Source organism: Carettochelys insculpta, chromosome 1, assembly GCF_033958435.1.
Source record: "Carettochelys insculpta isolate YL-2023 chromosome 1, ASM3395843v1, whole genome shotgun sequence".
Lineage (NCBI taxonomy): Eukaryota > Metazoa > Chordata > Testudines > Carettochelyidae > Carettochelys > Carettochelys insculpta.
This window is the reverse complement of record NC_134137.1, coordinates 173,070,403-173,090,354: the sequence shown is the minus strand read 5'-3', so window position 1 is coordinate 173,090,354 and position 19,952 is coordinate 173,070,403. Positions and strand designations below refer to the sequence as shown.

General features: G+C 45.4%; 1 protein-coding gene across 1 annotated transcript in view; it reads left to right on the top strand.

Moving 5' to 3' along the window:
• The window catches only part of UBASH3A (ubiquitin associated and SH3 domain containing A), a 41,505-nt gene extending 32,385 nt beyond the window's left edge, over positions 1–9,120 (top strand). The window contains exons 11-14 of the mRNA XM_074983414.1: positions 1,231–1,375; positions 6,353–6,459; positions 7,077–7,186; positions 8,468–9,120. Of these exons, the coding sequence (XP_074839515.1) occupies positions 1,231–1,375; positions 6,353–6,459; positions 7,077–7,186; positions 8,468–8,605 (500 nt within the window). The 3' untranslated portion in view covers positions 8,606–9,120. The remainder of the gene's footprint in view (positions 1–1,230; positions 1,376–6,352; positions 6,460–7,076; positions 7,187–8,467) is intronic.
• The last annotated feature ends 10,832 nt before the right edge of the window (positions 9,121–19,952 follow it).

The following is a 19,952-nucleotide window of genomic DNA, read 5'->3' as shown; positions in this document are numbered from 1 at the left end:
CGAGGTTTGTGGTCTCCTCACTATTAACAGCTAGGCTACATCTACACTTAGAAAAAACTTTGAAATGACCAGATCGAAAAATACTAATGAGGCGCTGAAATTAATATTTACCACCTCAATAGCATGCCACCGGCTCTGACACTTTGAAAGTGCTGCATTTCACTTGCCCACAGCTCATACACATGGGGGTCCTTTTCAAAAGGACCCTGTGGACTTCGAAATCCCCTTATTCCTATCTGCTGATTTGTAAATCTGTATTTCATTTGTATTTTCAATTTCCTCATTTGCATGCCTCTTTCAAAAGTGCAGTGCTAGTGTAGACACAGCCATAGTGTGTTTCTGCTGACAGGAATAAGGGGATTTCGATGTCCACGGGTTCCTTTCTAAAAGACCCCCGTGCGGACAAGCCATGGGTGAGCGAAATGCAGCACCTTTGAAGTGCTGCGGCTGGCGGCATGCTATTGAGGAGCTGAATATTAATTTCAGTGCCTCACTTGTATTCTTTGAGTTGGCCATTAGCATGGCCATTTTGAAGTTTTTTCTAAGTGTAGACATGGTCCTAGTGTTTTTAAATGAAGAATCCTGCATGACAGTTCCCTCAAGAATTTCTTTTAAAATCACAACCATGGGTGATATGAGTCTGTTGTGTCTACATAGTGAAGTTATTTCACAATAACAGCTGCTATTCCAAAATAGTTTCCTGAGCATCTACGTAAAACTCAGGCGGCCTCTCTTGAAAAGGAGATTTTTCTTTAACACTGTGTTCATAAGTTTGGATTTCCTGCTACACTTAGAACCAGTGAGCTACGTTGTATATACAAACAGCATAAAACAATTTTCTTCTTGATAGTTAGTTACCTTGTCCATTTTGTTCTGTATTCCATAGAACACAATACCATCACTCCACAAATAATACTAAGTTTGTGAATTTACACTTACATTTGTTCTGGCAAGAATATAATATGCTTTCTTCTTCCTCCCACTCCGCTCCCCGGTGTTGCTAGTATCTGAACTTTACAGAGTATTGTTTATGCATGTGGAGTAGTATGTTTAAAAGGACTGAAACTCTTGAGAGCCCACATTATTTGTACATCATGGTCATTGTTTTACTGATATATTAATTATGTAGATGAAATTATTACCAGGAATTCGGTGCCATGTGCAGTCAAAGCTTAGAGCTCTTAGTGACTTTTTCCCTTTTTTTTTTTTTTAATATCTTATTTATTGCAGGGCTAAAACTGGAAAAAAAAATTAAAATCAGGGTAGAACCTGGACTCTTTGAATGGACCAAATGGGAGGCCAGCAAAATAATTCCCTCCTTTATGGCACTGACAGAACTGACAGAAGCTACTTACAGTGTAGATACCAGTTACAGGTAAATGCTGCACATACAATATGTTCATATGTGTTTCTGGTAGCTCTCCTGGGTTTGGAAGTTCTTACATCCCGTAAGAGAGAGTTGCAAAAACGGATGATTCCGGATCTAGGCCATTGATTTTAACAGACAGAGCAGGGGGTGAGTAAAGTCTGTGTTATTTGGTCCCAAGATAGGATGTACAGATGTATAGTTCATTCTTGCACTACATAATTCAATGCTTTTGGGCAGTATGACACACTAACAGGCAAATCATTCTTGTACATCGATGGGTGAATGTGTGCAGAAGTCTGAATCCTGCTCCTGTTAAAATGAATAGCATTGATATCAACTTAGCAAGATGGAGGCCTATGGTTGAATACCCAAATCATTTAGATTCTCTTAATCAGCATCCATATTTTTCTTTTTACTTTTAACTAAAAACTACAGGAGCCATGTTTTGTTCAGTGTGAAAATTTCCCCCATCTTGGCACATTTCAGCCTTGAAAGAATTGTGTTGTGATGAGGGGAGGTCACATCTTTTCGTTGGTGCACAGCTCAAAATAGAGTGAGGACTTTAGAATTTGTCCCCTGGGGGCTACGTCTACACTAGCACACTACGTCGAGGTAGACTATTTTGAAGTAAGAACATCGAAATAGGCTACTTCGACGCGTATCATCTACACGTCCTCCAGGGCTGGTGCCGTCGACGTTCAATGTCGAAGTAGCGATGGAGAACGTCGAAAAGAGCCGCCCTGGAAGGAAACGTGGAGTGTCCACACACACAAGTGCTCTCTTTCGAAATAAGGGGCCAGGAAAGCCCACGGACCGGGTCACATGCTGGACTAGCCCTTCCGGGGCAACAGCAAGCCGCTCCTTTAAAGGCCCCTGCCAGACACACCCGGCCTGCACAGCATGAGGTCTGCAGAGCAGTAGCCACTCTCTTGCAGGCCAACGCACAGCAGATATGGACACCCAGCAGCAGCAGCAAGAAGAGGAAGCCCTCCAGGTAGTCATCCAGGGGGCAAGTGCCCTGCTAGGTGCTGCCCAGGAGGCCGCCCAGTGGTTTCTGCCAGAGGACCCCTCCCCGGGGGCAGACAGGGACACCCCGAGCACCGGGCTCCCCTCTTCCTCCCCCACTGGCTGCTCCCCTGCCTCTGGAGCTACTCCAGCAGCTCCGAGTGGTAGGAGTGGCTGGTCATGCAGGAGTGGGGCGACAATATGTGGCTGCAGAACTTCCGCATGCGCCGGCAGACCTTTCTCGAGCTCTGCCAGTGGCTCACCCCTGCACTGAGGCACCAGGACACCCGGATGCGGCACGCCCTCCCCATCGAGAGGAGGGTCGCAATAGCCATGTGGAAGCTGGCCACTCCAGCCAGCTATCGCTCTGTGGGACACCTGTTTGGAGTGGGAAAGGCCACGGTCAGGGCCGTCGTCATGGAAGTAAGGAGCCTGGGCATGCACCCACTGGGCCCACTTCGATCAGGGAGACCCCGAGGGCCTCCCTGGCCTTCCCCAGAAGACCCCCCCACACACACACAGCCCACAGCCCACGCCACCCCCCCAACAAGCACACGCCTCCAGCTTTTTGGAAAATAAAACCTTCTTTTTTCCTGAAACCTGATAACTTGTTTTGTTCACAACAGAAACTGCAACCAATATACAAAAAGGGGGACAACTATATACATGGGGGCCCGGCGGACGGCTCGGCCGTTGGCCCGTCAGTCTGGGGTGGGGGTAGGGGGGCGCGACCCCTGGCGGGTATGGCTCGTGACCCCCCACATGTCTGCAGTCCCTGGTGTGGCTGGCTGGGGGCCAGGAGGACTAGCAAGTAGGGCTGGGATGCCTCCACTGGCTGTTCTTTAGCTCCAGTGGGCTCTGTGGAGCTTGCAGGCGGTGAGGCGGGTGGGGCGGCAGGCGACAAGGCGGGTGGGGCAGCGGGTGGGGCAGCAGGTGGCGAGGCAGGTGGTGTGGCGGCAGTGTGGCATGGGGGACCTTGGGTGGAACAGCAGGGAGGGCAGGCTGGGGGGCAGCGGGGGGTGGGAGCCAGTCGACGGCCTCCTGGATCGACCTGGCTATGTCCCAAAAGACCCCCATGAAGTCCTCTCATGCCACCCACTGCCAGGTGGACTCCTCCTGGTCAAAGCAGAGTCTCTCCTCTGCCACCTCCCTCTGCCGCCAGAGAGCTGCCAGGAGCTGGGAGTCCACAGAGGCCATCCCCAGAGTCCGGTGGTGGTGGAACCGTCCCGCTGGCCTTGGGGGTGTCTCTGGGCGCTGGTGGTGGCTGACCTCCGGGGGGCTGTCAGGGACGACGGAGGGTACCTGGCTGCCGGGGGTGTCGGATGGTGCAGCTGGAGAGAGGGAGAGAGGGAGGGGAAGGCTGTTAGTACCGTGCCCTGGCCCATGGCCCATTCTCCCCGCCCCCCGCCCTTGGGTGCTGGGTCTCCGTCCCTGTTGGTGGGTGTGATGTCCCTGTTGGCTGTTGCCATAGCACTGTCCCCCTGCCCCCGGGGTTAAGGCTGAGTGCTGTCCATGGGTGCGGGTGCTGATGGGCGCTGATGGCCATGCCACCATCCTGGGACCATACTGTGGGTGGGCATTGGCAGGCTGGGGTCCGCTGGGGGTGTGTGAGGCTCCCGGTTGTGTCTGGTGCCCACGCCCTGTGGCCCATGGGTGTGTGCTTTGTGGGGTACGTACCTGACCGTCCATTGCCACGGTTGGGGGAACCCCGCTGGGCAGATGCCCAGCTGGTGCTCCGGGAGGGGAGGTTGATGGGGAGCCCCCCCTCCTCGCTGCTGGACCCCTCCTCCGCTGTCCCAAGGGGGGCGCTCCTCGGGTGGGCCCCAGAGTGCGGGGCTGGACTCTGGCTCCGAGGCCTGCTGGGGCTCGTCGGCTGTGGTGTCAAGGGTGGCCGGGGGGGAGGAGGTGTCCTGGTGGCCCAGGATGGCCCTGTGCTCCCTGTAATAGGGGCAAGTGGATGGGGCGGCCCCAGACCATCTGGCCGAGTCCCAGGCCTGGGCGTACCCCTGCCACAACTCCTTCACCTTACTCCGGATGTGATCCGGAGTGTGGGCAGGGTGACCCCAGGCGGCCAGGCCCTCGGCCAGTCGGGCGAATGCTTCTGTGTGTCGCCGCTTGCTCCCCATCATGTGGAGCACCTCCTCTTCACCCCAGCAGGTCTCAGAGCTCAGCCTCCGACCAGGAGGGGCCCCACCTCTTTTTGGCCCCTTGCTTGGCTGCTGGGGGTGCCTGGGTCCTCTCAGGAGGGAATCCCTGCGGGCGCTTGGGGGGCTGGCTCGAGGCCATGGGTGGTGGCAGTGCAGATCGGGGCCTCTGGAAAGCGTGCAGGGCTAGCATGTGCGTGTGCTGCTTCCTGCACGCTCTCAGCTTCCTGCCACAGGAAATCTGGGTTCATGGTGCTTTAAAGGCTGCTGTGTGCAGGGAAGAGATTATTTTTTCCTAGCCCCAGTAGGAAAATCAGTACTAAAAAGATTAGTTCCTGGCACATGACCAAGATCAAAATCCACTGATTCCATTTGCTAGTATTACTATATTCTATAAGATCATCCCTTCCAACTCCTTTTGCTTCCCTGATCTTCAGCATCCTCACAAGTCTTTCATTTGTTTCTTTTCTGTATTTATGTCCAGGCCAATTGAGGACTAAACTCTGCTTTTTTTACTCCATCACTTACCAGATTAGAGAGGTTGAACTTTCTGAATTGGTGCTTAGATACGCTGTTGAGTGAGTGCTTGTAAAAGTACACTAGCCATGCTTAACCCTCTGCCTGTTTATTGAATCTCTTATTCAGTGATGCTCCCATGGGGTAAAAGGTCTGATGACAGTCTGAAATTCACTTACACAATAAGACATTCGTACTGAATAATAGGAACAGTACAATAATCAAGAACACATCAATCTACTTTCTGCCTGTTTGCTGCTCATTTTGCATGCTGGTTTTAAAGGGGTGAGATAAATTGATAAGATTTTCATCTTCTGTGTGGTTGAAAGAATTTGACTGGTATCGTTTTGTAGAATATAATCATTGCACATGACAGAGCAACATGCAGCAGTGCAGGTCTCCAGTGAACACGAAATATGACTTCAAAGGAAGAAATAATGAAGGAAATAAAAAGGTTTTTTTGTTCTTTTATTCCAGACTGGATGGCAGAACCCTAAATCTTTCAAGCCAAATCTTCAACTCTTCAATAGAGATATGCTGATTTAGCAGCTGAAGATCTGGCCCTTAATTTTTAAACGCTGTCTTTTACAGGCAGGGTGCACCTATAAGTGAAAGACATGATAAGGTCAGATCTTAGAGGCAAAGCATAAAACAGGCTCAATACCATTAAATATTCATACTAGTCTTTACACAAAATTTATTTTAAAGTAAAAAGCAAAGAAGGATTTTGTTTTATCGTTTAATTTATTTTGTCAAGCAGGCACAGGTGGGCATTTTTAAAGAGACACTAGAGCCGGGGGTCAAATCCTAGAATCAGTCATATCATTGGTGTCAAAGGGAGTTCTGTATAGGTAAGAAATGAATAAGGACTTCAGGATTTGGCTCAGTTTTCAAACTTAAAATTCGTCTTACCTGGTCAGTGAGTTTTTTTTCTTGTGTGGCGTAGGCCGTTTTTCTTTCAAACACAAGCATTTCTAGAGTGTATTCTGTATAAACTGCATGATCCACTGCGAGATTTTTACAGGACAGTTTCTGCTATCCTTATTCATGGTGGCAGTAGCTTATTCTGTAAGTTCCTCTACTGGCTTAAGTGAGAGTACTTGCGGAGGAAACTACTGTTTGGTGTGAGCTGAGGCACCACGCTTCAGATCAGTGCAGTCTCTCTGGCAGAGATGTTGTGTAGGTGCCAGTTTGTTTACAGAGCTTTGATAATGTTGACAATGTCCTTTTACACACCCACCGACCCACCCACCCACCGACCCACACACACACAATGTTATATCTAGATGAACAACTCCTCTCTGGTTTTCATTATCAGATGTACTTTCCCACTTTCCTCCCTGGTGCCATCGGAAAGTTATGAAGAGTATATAAGCAGATGTTCTACAGCTGTAAAACAGATTGTCAGTGACTGTACAAGCGACGGTAAATATTTCACATTCTCATGGTCTCATGTTCTCGTGTGCCTCTTGTTTGCTGGCTGGATCAGAAGCAGAGCTTTGCCATGTCAAGTACATTTAGTGTGGGTGCTTGGTTTTGCCCTCTCTTTGAGGTGGATTATTAAACATCATACTAAATTTATAAATAAATAAATAAATACAAAACTAAATATAAGGCAATAAAATACTCCGCTGTTAAATCATATTATATGCAGTGGGAGTCTTAGTTTGTCAGGATGTGACTTGACAATGTAAGTAGCAATAAGCCTCTTACACTCCTACATCTTGGAGAATAGGCCATTGACGATGTAATGAAGCTTCTTTTCTTTTTCGTTGGTGTTTTTCTTTTTTTTTTCTTTTTTGAAAGGTTCCTTACTGCCCCACTCGCTGACCTTGGCCACCACTGCAAAAAACATGCTTTCTTTGATCAGCTGAATTGAATGTAACATACCAAGCAGGATATTTACGTACACCTGCCCGAGCCTATATGTCACACAGCTCTGCAAAGATGAACCACACAAAAATAGCCAATAAACGACTATTACACAGTTACTAGTAAAGTTGCAATTTTCTTTCTTCCTTTCTTTAATTATTTTGGCACAGCAGGTCTCATCCTGATAGTGGGTCATGGCTCATCTCTGGATTCTTTCACTAGACCTATACTAGGACTCCCAGCCAGAGATAGCAATGATTTTGCCTCACTGGTTAGAAAGGTAAGAATTTTTTTCCAACAGCAAGTTCTTGCTCACCATTTTTTCTTGGGTATATTTTCTCATAAGGAGACTACTCAGGCAATGGGCTGTTTATTTTTTCAATACAAGAGTGACTCCGTGACTCTGAAGGGAACTCTGTTCATTAGTTCTAGCGCACAGCTGATCATCAAGAGATGTGAGTTCTACCAGTGCATTGCCATATAACCTTGGGCAAGTCATAACCTTGGTGACCATTTTCAAAGGAACCATGGCATTCAGTTCCCATTGAAAGAACACACCTCACTGCCAGATGTGCCTTTGAAAATCTGTGGCTCAGTTTGTCTGTCACTAAAATGGGTACCAATGTCCCTCCCCCCCCAAACCCACAAGATTTTTTGTGACCTACCTCAGGAAAGCACGGCTCCCATTTGGAAGTGTCAGTCTGTAAAGCAGTTCAGCAGTGTGCCATGTTCACTGTGGCAATGTCTACACTAGACAAAGTAAGTCAATCGCAGATACGCACTTCTAGCTATGGCAATTGCATAAATAGAATTGACTTATCTGCATTCAGCTTACTTGGCCGTCCATACTGAACAAGGTTGACTAGAGAGGTTCTCCTATCGACTTCTTTAACTCCTCACATCTTGCGAGGAGTACAGGGGTTGAATGTGACGACCCCTGAGAGGTCAGTTTTGTGCATCCCTACTAGACACACAAAATCAAACCCCAGAATCTTGATCATGAGCAAGTTGATCTTCTGGGCTAGTATAGATGTAATCTGTGTCTCAGTGAGCCCAAATCATATTTGCTCAGTTTATGAATAAAAAAGCTGTGTTGCCAGTACTACAAGCTCTTCCTGGGATCTGATGACCAAGCTGTGTGCCTTCTGGTTTGCACAGAATCACTGGTAACAATTCTGCAGGCTGAATTTTCCCTTCTCTTATACTTGTGCTGCTGTTAGGGAAGGGAGAATTTGGTCAGTAGTGTGTTTACTGCTAGTGATGTTATGTGAGATAGAAAGAACAGAACTTGGTCATTAGTTCTCTAGAAGAGCTTGTGGAGCTGACACAAGCTCCACTTGTGTCCAACAGCTAGGACTCCCTTGTGCTACCAATTCATGTTAGGCCAAGTGGGATACTATCCTGATCTGTATTCCTAAAATGTTTTCAAGGTATACACTCCTCTTCCACCAGGAAAAGCTATTTTATTACACTGTGCTACCAAGGCTACGTCTTCTCCATTTCCAGTGTCTTCAGGGAAGTCCTAATAAAAAGTCCTGTTGCAATATCTCTGTTTTTCCAGATACCTTCACTGGGCATGTGTTTCTGTGAAGAGATTAAAGAGGAGGATAGATGGCAGATGATTAACCCTCCAGTTAAGACATTAACCCATGGATCAAATGCATCATTTAATTGGAGAAATAGCCTAATGGACAGTTAGAAGCTATACTCATGTATTGTATATTTCAAAAAAGAAGAGGAGACGAACATTTTTCCTCCTGGCTCAAGACAGGTCCGTGGTCTGTCCAAAATGCTTAGAACTTGGGGGGAATTTTCCTTTACTACTTATATGATTTGTCAATGCACAAAAGCACTTTTGGAGGTTTTGTGCCTGAGTTCTGTTTTTGTTACAGTGACTGAGAAAAAAAGAATCAATTAACTGACATAAAAGTAAGCAATAATTCATCCAGTGCTGAAGGATGAATTTTTAAAACTCTTTATTTAGACTATCATCTGTAATGTTTGATATACATGAATACAGGCCTTGTTGCTTAACGCAGTCATGAAAACATGGGGTTGCATCTTTAAGAGCAAAACATCATCAGTAAAGAATTAGACATTTTATTTTGGACATTTTGTTTTCTTATTGATTGTTTCTAGCTTATCCAGAGTATGAGAAGAGATGGTCTATAACACAGACTATTGATTTGCCTCTGGATGCATAGGCGTGTTCCATCACAGGAGCTTTTCCATTGAGCAAGGAAAATACTGTGCCATTGTTAATAAATGACTAGCAGAAAAAAAGTATTGCCTTACTGCTGCTAAAAAGGCATGTTGTGATGTAGTGGGGCATATGTGTGTGTATGTGAGTGGCTCACAGAGGGTGTGGGGCTCCTGCCTGCAGGACATACTATCGGAACTAACAGCCGTGGAGACAGAGAAACTTCCTCAGTATCTGAATTTTTTAAATTTTAAAATACATACTTCTGTATTAATATGGTCTGTTCTCTACAAAACACAGGAAATTGCCCTTTACCTGTTTTGAAATAATTATGCCTCACCCCTCTATAGCGTCTCTCATGCAAAGATTTCAGGACAGACAGGTTGATACTCCCAAAAGCAGCATTCTCTCCAGCAACATCCGTTGTCCAGCAGGACCACAAATCTTGTAGTGCCAGAGGCCACATCGCCACTACAGCGACCCTTTGAAGGAAGTTCTTCTGCAAGATCTCTTCTGAAAAAACTTCTTTTAAAAGAGCGTTTCCACACACAAACAAGCAGATTGAAAGAATCGATCTGCTCTTTCAATGGAAAGTGTCCGCACAGCTCCCTGCTCTTTTGGAAGAATGGGCCAGGGAGTGAAAAATCGGGCACCATGAGGACTGTTCTTTCAAGAAAAGGGCCCCCGTGGTATCTACACATGATTTTTTCCCAAAAGAATCTTTCGGAAATAGGAGCTCCTCCTCATCTGGGAGAGGAAGAGGGCTGCTGGAAAAAGTGCTGCGTATTCCAATTCGATATTGAAAGATCACATTGTATGTGGACATGCCACAGGATTTTTCAAAAGAACCCTGGCTTTTTCAAAAGAGCTCACTAGTGTAGATGTAGCCAGAGTCCTGGGGCTGGGAAGATGGGGGACCAGCGAGGCCAGCAGCAGGAGCCCAGGCAGAGAAGCCACAGCTGGTCTGGTGGCAAGGGGTGTTGGGGCGGCAGCAGCCAGGGAGCTCTGGGCCCTGAAACTGCAGTGAGAGATCCTCGACCCGGGTTGGGAGTAGTGGCCAGGGCTGGCTGGGTGGGAAGCTGCTGCCTGGGGAAGCCACGGCCAGGGCTGGACAAAGCAATGGCTAACAGACCTCATCTCTGGGACTGGGCAAGAAGCCGCATCCCCAGGAAGCTGTGGCTGGAACTGGGTGGGAAGCCACGGCTGGGGCAGGGAGCTAGCAGCTGTGGATCATGCAGAGAGGTGAAGGGAGTTGGGGAACCATGGGTGACAGGGAGAAGAGGAGCCCAGGAGCAGAGGGTAAGGCCAGCAGAGGGGCAGAACTGACTTCCCCTGGTCCAGCAAAATCCCTGGTCCAGGAGTGCTTAGGTCCCAAGGGTGGTGGACTAGGGAGGTTGAACCTATAATACACACATTGTCAGGTAGTATGGACTCATAAATTGGTTTTGCTTAAAAAGCATAGAAATAATTAAAAGTCTTCCAGCTCTGATTTAAAAATACCATCTTCTAACTCTACCAAACTGCTCTTTCAGCTGCAGCTGGTGACTGCAACAGCGAAATAAAGACTACCATATTTTATTTCTGTTACCTGTACACAGCTAATGGAGCTTAGAGACACTGAGTTGAAATCTACTCCTGCCTCCTCAGCAGTAACACAATTGTCCACTAAATTTCAATCAGTTACACCTGTACAAATTGCTTGACAGGAGAGGACTCAGCGTTCACAGGTGTAATGCCAACAGACCCAGGTTGCCGGCACCAGGGATTAAACCTGTGATCATAGGGGCTAAAGGCCTGTGCTCTATTGCATGAGCCAGCTTTCAGCCAAGGCTGTAGGGCAGAGAGTTCACTCACTGGAGCGTGAGGGCTCAGTGCCTCTGGATACTACACATGTGTCATGAGGAACACAGTTTAAAGCTAATGAATGAGCACAGGTGTAGCTAAAGGACATGTCTATCAAACCTTTCTTACAGGTAATGGATGATGTGTAAGAAAGAATGAAGCTCCTTTGAATCTCAGTTTCCAGCTTGTGGTTGTTGGGCTGGCACTTTTATAAATTATTGTGCTATCTGTAAACCACCATATACTTGATATGGAAACCATGGGGACATTAAACATGGAATCCCACAGTTTGCCAGTTTCATATGTAAGGAATGTGCCAACGGGAGCTCAGTACTGCTGAAGGATTTGGGGAATGTGTCCTTCAGAGTTCATTTGTATGAAAATGCAAAGGCATGCCTATGCCTTGTAAACAGAGTCTGATGAGAGCAGGCGAAGCAATGAGCTTTTATCTATGGTAAACAACATGTTGTAAAGTCACAATTTATGCTACCACCCGCTGTAAGAATTGTGGAGTCTCACCAATGCTTGAGGTTGTTGTGGGGTTACAGGACAGTCATCACTACTGCATAAGATATGGATTGCAGAGGGCTCCCTACATCTAAGCATTGTGAGGTGAAAGAAGGGGCAGGGTTAGTGGGTGAACTAGCTGGCTGGAAGCCTTTTAGCTATACAGCTATAAGACTGGTTTGACTAGTCCTCCTCCTCTCCTAACCCTGCCCCACTGTTCAAAGTTAGGCCAAAAGATAAGTCTATGTTTATTCTGTGAAAATCCACCTTGGGGGATACTAAGATGTTGTAACTAGGCTCAGAGCTGACTACCACTATGAGCTGAAATCACAGGGCTTTACCTTCAGCAAAGCACATGAGACCGCAGCAGGTGACCAGGGAATAGCTGGTAGGAGCAACTAGCAGCCAGTTAGTAGGAGGAGCAGTACGCAGATGGCTGGTAGGAGAAGCAGCAGGCAGCCAACAGGAGCAATTGGCAGGCAGCCGGTGGGGCAGCTGGCAGGGAGCAAGCGGAATGCTGGACCGCTACAAAGGTGGCATTGCCTCAGGGTCAATGAGGGAATGCATCAGGGTGATGTGTCAGGGCCAGCACAGACTGAACAGAGTTGTAAGTGGGGCATTTGAAAAGGGGGTATGAAGAAAGTTTGGGTGTGTGGATTGGCTGGTTACTGTATTGGGCTGGTGAGCCTGAAAGGCAAAGGACACTCCTCAATCCATTTGAGCTGGGACAGTTACTTGAGGATTGGTTATGAACTCTGGGTGTGGTATTTTCCCAAGCTTACACCATATGACTTTTCTGCCTCTTTCATTAAAAGTTTCTTTTCTCCACTCAGACTCTGTGCTTGCGAGTGGGGAAGCATTGCCTCTCCAAGGGGCCCAGGGGTGTGTGAACTTCCCAGGCTACTGGGTGGGGACTTGAGCCAGTTCTGTGTGAGATGGATGAAGAGGAACCCCTAGATGTTGAACCCGGCCTTGGTTGCTGCTGACTTCTTCTGGCAGAAGGGTTATACCTATGCATTGTTCAGTGCAGACCTGAACATTAACTTATTTAATGCAAATGAAAAGAGAAGGCTCTTCTGGATTTAAATATTTCTCTTTGATTTTTTTGAAAACAAACCTTTCAGCATTGTGCTAATTTTTGAGACATGCAATGTGAAACTGTCCAGTTTCCTTTTATTAGGGCAACCATGTCCTCCCTGTCTCAAATACAGGACAGGGAGATATGGCGGCAGGGGCGGCTCCACCAAGGGAGCCAGCTCCACCAAGCCCCAGGGAGCCTGTAAGGAGGTGGCAGCCACGGGTGCTCGCCTCCAGCCCTGCCCTGGGGAAGCGGCAGCCACCAGCGCTCCCTGCCAAATCGCCGGGGGGAAGCAGCATGGACGCAGCAGCCAAGTGCTCTTCGGCAAGCAGCTGCAGGCGCACAAATGTCAGTGGGTGTGGTGGGGGGACCCAAATACAGGACAATTAGGCCCTTTTAAAAAATAAGTAGGGACACCTTTTTGGCATCCCAAACACGGGGCCGTCCCGCCAAATACCGGACAGATGGTCACCGCAACTGTTATCCATAACAAATGAAGTGAAAGAGAAACAATATAATTGATGAAAAATTAAACATCTTCCAGTTTTACCCATTTAAGGATATGGACAAGCTGCTCAATTTGTGAGGACCCCCCACACTGATCCCCATTGGTTTTTAGTAGGGCTCTGTGTGGTCACTGGGGCCAACTCACAAAGAATAGCTTGTTATTGCCTAAAATTGCAAGAATTTTTTTAGTGGCCTACATTTTCTAACTTAAAAAATAAGCATCACCTACTTTAAAAGTTTCTGAACACTTGCAGCAGCACCTTTGACAATCAAGTGTTCTTTTACTTAGGTGCCTAAAATATGGACCCAGGTTGCGGCCCAGGTTTGAAAAACTTTAACCAACATTATTAATATTCCAGTATCCGTTTAAGCCTGACAACTGTCTCTGTAGTAAGAAGATATTCACTGGAATTTAACTAGGTAATTGAATTGCATGACAATGTGATAATATCTCTGTTCAGTTTGACGCATTCATCAATGTGAAACCAACTGCTGAGTACTCACCAAGCCCAGGACTTTTCTCAAAAGCTTTAAGATTGATTATTGTGAGTAGATAAAATGTAAAAAGCCTTTTCCAACTTCTTCATTCTTATGAAACTCTAAAAATAGACATGTTTTAATTTGGTTTAATCTTTCTCTGTTTAGCTACTTTAAGGAAACCTACAAAGGGATTTTTTTCAACAGCTTTCCATACTTTCTTGAGGTTTTAGTATAATGTATAGAAAAAAACTGAATTTTTTTTTATATTACCATTCTGGTTGCTCTTTCTATTTTGGAAATATTAGAACCAGCAGACTGCTTTTCTTGATGGGACGTCTGAAAGAAAGAACGTATATTGGTCGTACTTTCATTTTTATAAAAGGGGGAGGCTGCTGGATCTTAAGTAAGGCTTCCTTTCTCCAAAATGCTAGTCATTGAAACTAAATGTGTTCAATAATTCCAACTCTGTTCATTTTTAACAGTTTATTGAAAAAATCTCTTTCCCTTTGAATCTCCGAAGAGCGGTTTGTGAAGCAAACAGGATGAAAAAAATTGGAGCTGAGGAAATTAACTCAAAAACAGATTCTGTCTGTATGGGCTCCTATATACACAAGTATGTGTATAAAATCCAGAAAGCAGCTTCATGGTTCGTTATTCCATTTTCTTCCCCTTAATGTCTGATCTCTGAAGCCTTTTAAATAGTGTTATTATTGGTATCTTTCCCTTATTTTCAACCTTCAGGGCCCGACCAAATTTACAAATGTGTCACGGACCATAAAATCTGATCTACCATTGTGAAATATTGCTTTTTGTATGCTTGTCCCCTAGACAATAAAGATTTCAGAGAGGAAACCATTGTTTCTCAAAGTGGGGGTCCTCATCCAAAAGGAAGTTACAGGAAGGTCACAAGGTTATTTTAGGGGGGCCAGCCTTACTTCTGCCTTACCCTCATTGGAGGCAGAAGAGCAGTAGTTGGTGGCCAGAAAGATGCAGCTATTGGCCAGGTGTTCATCTTTGAAGAGAATGTCCTGCCAGGAGCAGTGCAGAAGTGAAGGTGACAATACCATACTATGCACTGCTGCCTTCAGAGCTCGGCGGCCAGACCATGGCAACTGCTTACTGAGGATTCAGCTCTGCAGGCAGCAGAGCAGAAGTAAAGGTGGCAATACCATTCCATGCTGTCCTTACTTTTATGCTGTTACTGCAGTTGCTCTGCTTTCAGAGTTGGGTTCCTAGTCAGCCGCCGCTGCTCTCTGGCTGCCCACCTCTGAAGGCAGTGCTACTGTCAGCAGCAGTAGTGCAGAAACAAGAGTAGCAGTACTGCAACCCACCCCCTACAATAACCCTGTGGCCCTCCTCCCCAACAACTCTTTTTGGGTCAGGCCCCCTACAATTACAAAATCATGAAACTTCAAGTTTAAATAGTTAAAATGAAATTTAAAAATGTTAATATCCTATGACTGAAATGAACCATGAATTTGATAGGGCCCTATTTATCTAATCAACCCCTTGTACTTCGAGTGGAGCATAGGTCTCTTACAAGTTTCCCCCACTTCACTCTGTCTTCAGACAAAACTACTAGGTGACTCCAGGAGTACCCCAGTTGTTGTCCTCTCAGTAGATCTTCTCCACGTTGTCCAAGATCTTCCTCTTTTGCATTTTACTTGCGGGTTCCATGTGAGAGCTTGAGGGACTATGCTGGATGATGGTTTTCTGGGAGTGTGGCCTAGCCATTCCCACTTTCACCTCTAGATTTGAACGTCAAGTGACTCTTGTTCTGCTCTGTTCCCAAGCTCCTCATTTGTGACAAAGTCTTGCCATTTGATGTGAAGGATGTACCTCAAGATTCTGTTTCTGAGACTTTTTAGTATGCCAGGTCTCACATGCGTACAAGAGCACACGCTTCACATTTGTGTTGAAGATCCACAGTTTTGTGTTATTTATGAACATGTAAAGAAAAGATTCTTCTAACTTGGAAGACCCACACTTTCTATAGAAGCCTGAAACTGGCTATAGGAGCTTTTATAGCATAATCCTGCTAGGAAAGCAGCAAGAAAGATGCCCATTCAAGTTTTGTTGCCTGCAAAGTCTTTTTAGAAGAACAAAGCAAGGGTGGGATCAATCGAGATATGCACAGGGCTGGGAAAGAAGGTTTATCAGCACACTGGGCTAAAGTGTGGCAGTTAGGAAGTGGCATTTCCTGCCTGTATGTGTCTCAGTCTGGTCAGGAAGTGTCTGAAAAGGGGAAACAGCTCTACAGAAGCTCAAACATGCAGGGAAATACCCATTCTGTCAATATTGTTTTGTGCTGCATCCCCGTCAGTGATACAAAACTCATATTTAAGGCAGGAAGTTTGGTCTGGACAAAGGTGGCTTTCCATGAGATCACTGATCTTGACGTCTTGAGGGATCTCTAGTCAAATGGTGGACCCAGGAAGCAGTAACTTTCCCTTGCCTGTGTGGGTTTGTCTTATGAGGGGAGGCCTCATGCTCTTGCAGCCATGCCTTTCCTCCATAATGGAAAGGCATAAAGTTCAATTATTCAAATTAAAAATGGCAGAATTCTCTGACCCCACAGTGAGTTTTTAACTTATAGAATATGATTGTTTATTAAGTAGATTCATATTTGATCCGTATTTGGAATATTGAATCAAGACTTCAAAAATTCATGTATATTGGCTAGCTTAAAATAAGTGGGCAACTACTAATTGCCTGGTTGCTCTCCAGACAAACAAAAAAATATCATTCACAGCCCCCATTGGTTTCAGAAGTAAGACACTCAGATGCCATGGTGATGAACACAGTATAAAGAACCCAAGGAGGATATTTACGATGTCTGGAGACCAAAGATAGTAGTTATCACACTGTCAGACTTTAGCTACGTCTACAGGTGAAGCCTACATCGAAGTAGCCTATTTCGATGTAGCAACATCAAAATAGGCTATTTCGATGAATAACGTCTACACGTCCTCCAGGGCTGGCAACATCAACGTTCAACATCGACGTTGCGCAGCACCACATCGAAATAGGCGCTGCGAGGGAACGTCTACACACCACAGTAGCACACATCGAAATAAGGGTGCCAGGCACAGCTGCAGACAGGGTCACAGGGTGGACTCAACAGCAAGCCGCTCCCTTAAAGGGCCCCTCCCAGACACACTTGCACTAAACAACACAAGATCCACAGAGCCGACAACTGGTTGCAGATCCTGTGCATGCAGCATGGATCCCCAGCTGCAGCAGCAGCAGCCAGAAGCCCTGGGCTAAGGGCTGCTGCACACAGTGACCATAGAGCCCTGCAGGGGCTGGAGAGAGAGTGTCTCTCAACCCCTCAGCTGATGGCCGCCATGGAGGACCCCGCTATTTCGATGTTGCGGGACGCGCAATGACTACACGGTCCCTACTTCGACGTTGAACGTTGAAGTAAGGCGCTATTCCCATCCCCTCATGGGGTTAGCGGCTTCGACGTCTCGCCACCTAATGTCGATGTTAACATCGAAATAGCACCCAACACGTGTAGCCGTGATGGGCGCTATTTCGAAGTTAGTGCCGCTACTTCGAAGTAGCGTGCACGTGTAGACACGGCTATTCAGTGACTAGAAATCTAGGAAGAGGTCATCTTAGATTTGGCTGAACTGGTGCTCTTGGCCATGGGATCTCAATGTGCGATACTAAAGATGGAACTGGTAAATGGAGGACAGAGGCTTCAGGAAACATTGAAAAATATTTTAATGCTGGATGAAGACCTGGGTACTACAACATAGTTAAAACAGAAAATATTTGTACCAGCGCAAAAAAAGCACTGGTTGTCACAATCTCACCACTCTAAAATGAGCTTTCCCTAGCACAGTGGCAGTGACAGGAGAGGAAGATGGGGGGGCCGGGGTAACTCCCTAAGCAATTTTTTTTCCACGTGTACCTGATAATAAATGAGAATCTTATTTGAGTATTTGTGAGGCCTAATCGTGTAGTTTTTACTCAGGGTCAAAGCTCTTATTAGTCATTAGCTGCAAGCAAACTGAAACACACTGCTGAAAGATGTTGAAACAACAAAGATCATATAACTTCAGGTCTCTGAGGAAGCTGGGAAAGGTTCTGAGCTGTCTTGGCTGCACTATACATATGAGGATGTGAAGCTTGTTGTCATACCACTAGAGGTCATGCGATTCTCATGATTCTATAGCAACAGGAGGAAGAAAAGGGGAACAAAGCAATATAAAATAAGTCTGTGGATTGAACTTTGGTTGCTATATACTTATTTGTTCTGGCTGAGTGCAGGCTTTATAGTTTGCTCTTCACATAGAGATTGTACCATACTCTCCAGCAAGGATTACAGAAACAGGAATGCAATCCAAATGCACCAGAAAATATGCTCATAAAACTGAACTGAAGACAAACTTGAGATAGTAGGGACTGATTAAATATGTTGTACAGTTGTTCATCAAATTTACATCACACTATTAAAATCTAAATATGTAATAGAATTCTAATATATGTAAGTTTTCTAAAAGAGAAAGATTTGCATTAGTAATACAAGCTTTTCTTAATTTAGCAGAGAAAGCAAAGGAAATATAATACCTTCATTTGCCTAGGAAGTCATGTTAGGAGAGGGTAGAATATTCAATAACTAAACAAGACAATCATATAAGAATTTCAGCTTAAAATGTAGTAATAAATTGCAAACAAAATTCCATGCAGGTTAGGGGAAAAATTATATGAGCATCTCCTTAATAAGAAATTGTAGGCAGGAGAAAAATTGCAAAGTGATATACTGTATTTATTTCACACCTATCACTTCCTTCCTTTAACAAACTCTGCTATTAATTTCCAAACCTCTACAACAACTTCAAATAGCTTCTCTGTTACAACCAAAAGAACCTGACACTAAAATGTTTACTCCTTTTCCCCTTAATGTGGAAAGTTACTCAAATTATCCTGGTTTTAAATCTAGGACTAAAATATTTAATCCTGTTTCAGTAACACTGATATCTCATGATGCACCATGTCTAGAAACTGCTAACATCAAAAACCTTCCTGACAACACCATCCTTGCCACCAATGGCTCTCCACACCAATATTCCACATGAAGATGGACTACAAGCAATCAGGAACATGATCCCCGATGTTACCATGGCAAATCTGGTGGCTGACCTATGTAACTTTGTTCTCACCCACAATTATTTCCAATGTGGAGACAACCATACCTCCAGATTAGCAGCACTGCTATGGGCACTTGCATGGCCCAACGGTATGCTAACATTTTTATGGCTGACTTAGAACGTTTCCTCAGCTCTCATCTCCTATCACCCCTCCTTTACTTACGCTACATCAATGACATCTTTATCATTTGGACCCACGGTAAAGAGACTCTGGAAGACTTCCATAGAGATTTTAACAACCTGCATCTATCTCAACCTGCAACAACACATCATCAGTCTCAGCCTTGACCATAGCAATGAGAGAGACATTTTCTGAACACCACAGTTCAAATGACTGATGTCCGGATCAATACCACTCTCTGCTGGAAACCCACTGACCACTACACTTACCTGTATGACTCCAGCTTCTATCCAGCACACACTACACAATCCATTGTTTATAGTCAAGCCTTTAGATACAATCGCATCTGCTCTGATCCTACCGACAGGGACCCAAAACTTCAAGGTCTCTACCAAGCATTCATAAAACTTAATTACCCACTGGGAGAAGTAAAAAACCAGATTGGCAGGGCCAGACGAATACCCAGAAACCACCTATTTAAAGATAGGCCCAAGAAGGTCAATAACAGAACACCTGTATTCCCCAGCTCAAATTCCTGCAGTGCATCATCAGAAACCTACAACCTATGCTAGAACATGATGCTACACTCCAGAAAGTCCTAGGTGAGAGGCCTATTTTTTCCCATAGACAACCTCCTAACCTAATGAACACTCTCACTAGCAACCACAGGCCATACCACACTGATACTTATCCTGGAAATTTTCTTGCAACAAACCCCGTTGCCAATTTTGTCCACATATTTATTTTGGAGATACCATCACTGGACCTAACCATGTTAATTACAAGAGCAGGGGCTCATTCTCTTGTACCTCAACTAATGTTATATATAAGCCATCATGTGCAAACAATGCCCCTCTACTATGTACTTTGGACAAAATGGGAAAACACTTTGCCAAAGAATGAATGGGCACAGAGCAGATATTAGGAATCTTAATACACATAAACCTGTCAGTGAGCATTTCAATAGAGAAGGCCATTCTGTTAAAGACTTGAGAATATGCATCCTACAACGAAGAGACTTTAACAGCAGGTTACAAAAGGAGATGTGTGAACTGGAGTTCATGCTCAAAGTTTATACATTACCACTTGGTCTCAATAGAGAAAGCAATTATCTCACATATTACAAGGACTGTTTCCCTTCCTTTGCTATTC